This window comes from Ictalurus furcatus, chromosome 28 (genome assembly GCF_023375685.1).
Source record: "Ictalurus furcatus strain D&B chromosome 28, Billie_1.0, whole genome shotgun sequence".
Lineage (NCBI taxonomy): Eukaryota > Metazoa > Chordata > Actinopteri > Siluriformes > Ictaluridae > Ictalurus > Ictalurus furcatus.
The window spans coordinates 11,836,715-11,844,896 of record NC_071282.1 but is presented as its reverse complement, the minus strand read 5'-3'; the positions used below and the strand labels follow the sequence as shown (position 1 = coordinate 11,844,896).

Genomic DNA, 8,182 nt, shown 5'->3' with positions numbered 1-8,182 from the left:
TGAATCTCTGCTTCATCTTACATAGTGTCTAAACAATAACAAGGCTACCTAACATGTTTTAGAAAGTTTATTAATAATATATAAGATGATATGGAGCGTTTTAAAAAGGCCTTTTTTTTATTAAAACAAAAGTTGTACTACATGGAGGTTTCTTAGTATCAAATACAGTGTGTGTGTGTGTGTGTGTGTGTGTGTGTGTGTGTGTGTCTTGCCCCTGAAACAGGCACAACAGTAAAATATTATAAAATCATTTTATTTGAACTCTGAGTTCATTTGAAGAAACCACACACTTGGTATTTAATATATTGCATTCCCCCAGGATTGTCTTGTTAATTAGTTACACAATTAGTCAAATTCAGCATTTAAAAATATTTTATTTGGTTAAGAAACTAAATTAAAATTTCATACTATGCATGAAATTGAAAAATACAAAATGTATACTTTTCAATCACAAAAATTCTTGACCCTGAATATAAATAAAGAAACAAACTAACAAACGAGTCTGTTTTTCTCTACATATGAAATGCAGCCCTATTTTAAAATCTAAAAATAGATTTTCCCGTTATTGTTAGATATTAGGAATTCCCCCAATAGTGAAAAGTCACATTTCTAAACTCAGTCAGCACCCTTGACTCCTGATTAAGAAGTGAATCTATGGTTTATTACTGAAACGGAAAGTTTGTTGATCAGCAGTAATCAAACCATAGGATGTGGCTTAAGAAAAGAGAAGAAACCTCTTGGCATTAAGAGAAGAATGATGAGGAGAAGATACCCTCCTTTTTCTCATACAATGTGTTGTACCACAAATTAAGAGAAGGTGGAGACAGAACAACAGACAGAAAGTGCATGATGGAACAGCCCATACAAAGAACATCATCATGACAACAAAGACAAAAATGATGTTAAATGGTAAAACGTCTAGTTATCTGGAACATCCATCCATCCATCCATTTTCCATACCGCTTATCCTACACAGGGTCACGGGGACAAGGCGGGGGACACCCTGGACGGGGTGCCAAACCATTGCAGGACACAATCACACACACATTCACACACTATGGACAATTTGGAAATGCCAGTTAGCCTACTATGCATTCCTTTGGACTGGGGGAAGAAACTGGAGTACCTGGAGGAAACCCCCGAAGTACGGGGAGAACATGCAAACTCCATGCACACAGGATGTGAACCCCCAACCCCGGTAGTGCGATGCAAACGTTCTAACCCCTGAGCCACATTAAAAGTCTTGTCATAGTAGGAGTTTGTTGTAATTGGCAATAATAATAATATTACAGCTTAAAGTGTAATTAATTTTATTCTTACACACTTCTGTATCTGCATAACTGCAAACATGTGAAGGCGTCGTGCACAGATCGCGTCTTCCGTCAAATTTCACATAACTTGAACTTGTCCACTGGGACACAGAAAAATAAAACAAAATGAAAGAACTAAAGAGCAGCATGGTGATGCAGGTGCTAGCGTTGCCACCTCACAGGACCAGGGTCACTGGTACAAACCTGAGCTCGCGTTACTGGTTGTGTAGAGTTTCTCCCTGATTTTCTCTCTGAGCCTCCTGCTTCTCGGGTTTCCTCCCACCTCCCAAAAACATGCAGGTGGATTAGCTATGCTAAATTACCACTAGACGTGAATGTGTGTGTTTGGTGCCCTGAGATGATGTCCCATCCAGTGCGCATTCCTGCCTTTCACCCAGTGTTCCCAGGAATGGCTCTGAATAGGCTTTCATTTAGTTGTACATGTTCTGCCCCCCCCAAGTTGACCAGCTCATGTTATTCCCAACTCCGTTGGCAGACACCTATGCGACTGTATGTACAACACCCTCACGTTGTATACCATAAACCAGGATTTACAGTGAAAGTGCGTTCAAGGTGCGTTCACATATATAGCGATTTTATCGCTGCAACTCACCAGTCGCTTTAATATGAAGTCTCAGGTAGGCGTTCCTACTACTGGTTGAAACAGTAACATGGGTGGCGCAACTAGCATTCCACTTTTGACAACAAACCCGTTTTATTGCCGCTAAAATTAAACATTCTAGAGGGAATGCGATCTTATATAAAATTCACCAGTGTATATTACATTTATGGTATTTGGAAGACACCCTTATCCAGAGAGACTTACATTTATATCATTCATACATCTGAGCAACTGAGGGTTTGAACTCACGACCTTCTGAGCAGTAGACCAACACCTTAACCACTGACATTCCACTGCCCTATGCATCATATCCTACAAGATGAAGTAGAATCAGTGTGTGACACTTCACCAAAGGTAGGCACTACACTGGGAGTTTGCACAATTGCAACAAAAAGTAAGTGTATTTCATTATTATTCATTTATTTGCATGCTTGAATCCCACTAAGATCCCAAGCTAAACTAATTGGCTACTGCCACAGTGTGCTGGGTGTATAATATTAATATATGGCATGCACTGGTGAGTTATTTATATTAAAATCTGCACTCTGTGTGTCTATATTGTGTGGATGTGAGGGTCTGCATGTTTACTCTGAGCTTGTGCCATTTGTCTTGCTTCTAAAGTGAGATTCACGCACCAAGTTCACTACAAAGCACACATCTTAAGCTCCCTCAGTAGGGGCTAAAATCATGACTAAGCAAGGGTTTCCTGACTGTATTTACACACAAGCAGACACTTTTCAAGCAGCCTGTGCGTGGAAGATGCTGGATTATAGGGCCAACCGTTATGCCCCTGTCCCACACACCGCTGCCGGAGACACTGAGAATGACCGCAGTACTAAGCAAAATGACCTCTGGGCTTATGATTTGCCATTCACCACTCTGAAATGTAAGTCACACCATGAATAGCTTGTACATCTATTTGTTTGTTTGTTTGTTTATCAGCCTATAGGTTGAGTTTTTGAACTTGCTTAAGCATATTTCCTAAAATATTAAGTGAAAATACTTCTATGTTCTATGAATGCTTCTTCTGGGTTCTATGGATGTCCCACATAGGTATTGCACTTCCCATAAATAGTTCATGACCAAGTCACCCCCTGTATGTAATGTACACTGGTTATTCAAACACTCCCATCTATCTGCATCTCTCTGATATCTGCTGTTTCACCTGTAAACTAATAAATTGACCAACATGCTGCAATCACGTGTGAGAATGAACTTGTTTCTACAGTAAAATTGCACCTTGGGATTGATCTTTTTATTTTGTGTTATAATACCAGCTTATTAATGATGTAGATTTGACAGGTTGGAATATTTTTACTTATTAGAATTTAAACAATGTCCATGTTGTTAAATACTTGTGGGAGGAAAACAGTGCAATTACTTCTGAACACCAAGGTTTCAACTGAAGGTGTATTTTTACACTGTAATTATATGAGAAACCAGTGAGAAGTGTTTATAGTGTTATAGTGTAAGAAAGAGACACTTGAGACATATTTGTTATGAATAAAATAATTGTTTATTGATTATTTCAGATTTAACTAAATGCAATCATTAATAAAACGTTTATTGTATTTAATAAACATCATAAAAATAGACATAACCTATTTTAGCACTAATATGTCTAGCCTACACATTTAATATATATAAATTTGATAACTATACATTAGATTAATGCTTATATCCTAAATGCACAATACAAATCGTACTGTACAAATGAAATGAGTGAACTGAGTGAAGGCCAGCGTCCGAAAATACATAACACAGATTTTTAGAAAGACATGCTGGAGGCTAGAGGTGAAATAGCTACCAGACTTGTAAAATCCTAAGACTGGATCTTACCTAATGGTAATAGCTAGTACCATACTACTAGTTAAGAGTAACTAGAAAACTAATAGGAATGTCAGTGGAAACGGGTACAAGTCCAGTTGGGCCCAAAATTACGTTGTGAATGCTGATAACGACAAGAAGGACGTAAATCGCACCATCTTTAGTGGGAAAGAAGTGAAAAGTAAGGGAGAAGGAGGATGAGCTCCTCTCCAAATCATTCTCAGTGTCTTCTTGCTCCTCATGTTGTCTACTTCTAGGACGGTCCTCTTCATCGTTGTCCTCATCTTCACTCATGTGCTCCCTCATCCTCATCCAGAAATTCGCCCTGCTGGATGGAGTATCTTCAGCTGGTACGAATGGCAATGTAGGGGATACGTGCCACGAAGGGGACGAGCTCCTCTCCCAACCAGTGAAGTCAATCAGCTCATCATCTTCATCTTCTTGCTCCAAACGCTGTCTTCTTCTAGGAGGGGCCTCTTCGGTGTTGTCCTCACTCATCTGCTCCCTCCGTCTCCTCCCCCGGTGTACATCCTCCCCTGCAAAACAATTGATACCTACCTGATCAGGACTGTAGGACTCCTCATTGTCACGAGCCTCCACGGTGTTGTAGTGGAGCTCACTGGCAAGCAGCAGGTCAGACGGAGTTTCCTCCATCCATGCTCCTGTGTGAAGGGAGATGAAGAGAGTGAGATACATCTCCACATTTCGTAAAAAGGAATCAAAACTTAGCAAACTTTTAGTAAACTATGTAACATTTAAAAAAAAAAAAAACAAGTTAAACCAAGCGCTAGCAAATCAGGTGTCCTGACATTTCATCCTACCATCAGTGTTTCCAGGGCTTACTGCGCACGTGCACATCAATATTGCATTATTTTTGTGACGTTGAACAACATGCCCATCATTTTATACTACTTGCGCGTGGACTTGGAATCTGATAGGGTATTTTGCAGTGTAAACTCATCACACCTGTTTATTTTATATCGTAGAACAGTCTGATAGGGTATTTTGCAGTGTAAACTCATCACACCTGTTTATTTTATATGGTAGGACAGTCTGATAGGGTATTTTGCAGTGTAAAATCATTACACCTGTTTATTTTATATCAGTAGGACAGTCTGATACGGTATTTTGCAGTGTAAAATCACCACACCATTGGCTAATGAGAATCTTCTGCAAAGTTACACTAAATTATTTTCCGAAGTCACAGACGCGAAGCAGAAACCCGCAGTAGGAGTTTTCGATGTGGCAGGATGATGAATCCATAGATATTAGCTATAGTTTTGCGCTACGGTAGAACACCGGTTTAGTGTTATTTTGATAACGCTGTGTTTAAAGCACTTGTGCTTAACTGAAATGAAGTGTGTGTGATGCTGAAAGGAAAAGGGGTAACTTACCGTTGCTGTTAGACAGTCTGCTCACTCCGGTCTCAGGCTCATCCTCCAGGAGCTGCGGCAGTTCTTCTCTCCGAAAGATCATCGCTGCGACACCGCAAGTGCTGCCGGGATGATCGAAGCGGTGACTCTGTGCCGGGATGAGGTGACTCGGTGCCGGGATGAGGTGACTCGGTGCCGGGATGATCGTAGCGGTGACTCGGTGTCGGGATGAGGTGACTCGGTACCGGGATGAGGTGACTCGGTGCCGGGATGATCGTAGCGGTAACTCGGTTCAGGAGTTGATTGCAGATCGCCGTGTAGAAAACAGTCAGAGAGTGAAAATCGCACATGTAAGCCAGAGAGAGTTTGAGAGATTTAGAACTGAAGTGCTACCGCTCCGTCTCGCTTTATATACCCTCCTAAACGTTCGAAAATAAACATTCTAAAATTTGAAAACAAACATTTAAGAACAAGCAAAAGCCTTAAAACCGTTGCCATGATCTCTGACGTCACATCCAATAATGGCAGGCGCTGTTTCTCCCGGAACCAATTACTCATTCAGTCTTATAGATATTATTTTATATTATGAAAATAAAAATGGTGGCTTTCTCGAGTATTGTAGCAGTTGTTTAAAATTTTAATATATAATTTATTCACATAATATAGTCTCTCTCTATATATATATTTATATTTCAGTAATATATAAATAGTAAATCATATTTAAGTACTGTATCCATATAAACAGTGTGTAGAGAGATTCTGGATTTTGGTTTACCATTTTTAGTAAATTAATAAAAACAAATTTTCATATATTAATTGATATTAATAATAATGGGGTATTTTGTACTTTAATTAATCACACACGCACATGATTAATTAAAGTGCTATATACATATATATATATATATATATATATATATATATATATATATATATATATATATAATCGATATGTACAATGTTATGTTTATAAATAATTTTTAGATATTTGTATGTTTGTATTATATTTTTTTCACGTCTCTTTGTTTTTTATACAAATGTTTTTGTTTGTGTTTTTTTCATAGACTCATTTTTTTTTTATCAATATAAGCCAATGTGTTTATGTAAAAGCTTTGTGTAATCATATCTTGTTCCATTAAGAAAAAGTTTATACACTCTGAACCCATCTTTATTTTGATACTAAATCAGGGTGTGAAGTCGATCCTAAACTATATATTGATAGGAGTCAGTTTAAAACTAGCTTTTAAAACACTTTTGAATATTTTCACACCACTGTCACTTAAAGTACATTGCACTTAGCAAAGTGTAAATAAAATGATCGTAAACTTTGACGAGTGACGAGTTTCACCATCACCATCCGTCACAAACAGAAAGTACTTCAATCATGATCTAGAAGCAGTTAATATCTGTTTTCTCAGTGCAATATAATATAATATAATATAATATAATATAATATGAAACCACATGTACTGAGAGCCTTTTGTCAGTGTGTAACATTGTCATGTCCATGTTGGGAAGCTTCTGCCTGATTCATTCCTGTTTCTTTTACATTTTTGAGCTTTTTTTTGTCAGCCCTCATTAGTGGATTTGGTGGTTACTTTCATGCAAAGTGACTTATTTAGAAAGAATCCAAGTTGAAGCTGAGCTCAAACCCAACTATCAGGTATCAGAGAATGTGATTATGTAAGGAACAAAGCTCACTTTTATGGGAAAATAATCAAAGATGAGGTGGTGTGATGTCACATCCCAAAGTGTTTTATTCCCCTTATAGTGTTAGACTGTAACGTTACAAACATAAAAATGTTTTTGGAACATTTCTCACACAACATTCACACAAAAGGTTAGTGAAAATGTCCCTATACATGTAACTAATAATGATGCAGGAATATTGTATAAATGTCGACATATTAAATGGTCTCAAGAAAAGTTACTAGAACTGTAACACTTTTGTTAGCTGACAGGGTGCAAGTGTGGCTTTCTCTCAGCCCTGGGATTTGAACCCAAAACATTTCCATTACTAGCATCTAGCAACTAGCATTAAGCTACCACCTTATATAAAAATAATAAAAAGTACTATTGCAGGTCTGGACTATTTTTTCCTTTTACAGACTGAAATTTTAAAGCACTGATTGTCTAATCAAATCATTCTGCACATCAACACTAATGCACCACAGAAAGAAACAGTATTGTCCTTTCATTTGTAAAAGTGCATAACTGTGTTGACCTTCCTGTCCATGCCATCTATCATCTACACTGTGATGGCATTTATTTACATGCTTAGCTGCTATAGTCCTTGTGTTCACAAACATTTTCTGCTCTTAAAAATAAATGTTTAAAGATTATGTTGTTTTCCATTTCCTATTGCCACTACTGCTATGGGAAATAGCAAAAGTATATTTGTAAGTATTTAATGACAAATAATTCAATTTAGAAATGCAGTATGAAAATCAATAATTCGAATATTCCCCTGTAAAAATACAATGTACTGCTGTAGACAACACAGTTTAATATTTGAAAATGATGTGATAATACAGTAGGATGCTGTATTTGCGAATAACAGTACTACACTGTAAATGTTGATTACAGAAGTAGTCCTGTAAAAATACTGTAAGTGGCTGGCAACTCAGCTGCCAGTATTTTACTCTATTCTATTTTTATTGAATACTAAATGACACTTTTTATCTGATCCCAGTCCCAGTGCTGTTGAAGGACGTGCTGATTGACAGCTGCTTCCAGTCCGCTCAACAACTGGTAAGTTTGCATTTTTCTTGGAAAATGTTAATAATCATCATTGAGAACGAAATGAACACTGGCTATATGGCCTGCAGGATAGGAAGTTCCAGCCCAGAGAGCCAATGACAGGAGAAAGGGAGGAGCCTATAGACATGATGCTGGTGGAGAACAGCATTTTCAGGTTTATGCAAAAAAGTATTCAAAAGTGTGTTACCCAAGTTTATTATTTATTTGTAGCCTTTTCACCAAATACCACATATGTGTGTGTGTGTACGCTAGGTTTAGGACGCTTCAGAATCAAGCAAGATTCTGTGTGT

The 8,182-nt window shown here is 37.7% G+C and overlaps 1 protein-coding gene across 1 annotated transcript; it reads right to left on the bottom strand.

The window, feature by feature from the left end:
* Positions 1 to 3,482: 3,482 nt before the first annotated feature.
* On the bottom strand, positions 3,483 to 5,543 carry LOC128603860 (uncharacterized). Its single transcript, XM_053618598.1, has 2 exons — positions 5,154 to 5,543; positions 3,483 to 4,421 (listed from the first exon to the last, which is right to left on the bottom strand). Exons 1-2 carry the CDS (start codon positions 5,233 to 5,235, stop codon positions 3,799 to 3,801), a joined length of 705 nt encoding a protein of 234 aa, XP_053474573.1. The 5' UTR covers positions 5,236 to 5,543; the 3' UTR covers positions 3,483 to 3,798.
* Positions 5,544 to 8,182: the final 2,639 nt, after the last annotated feature.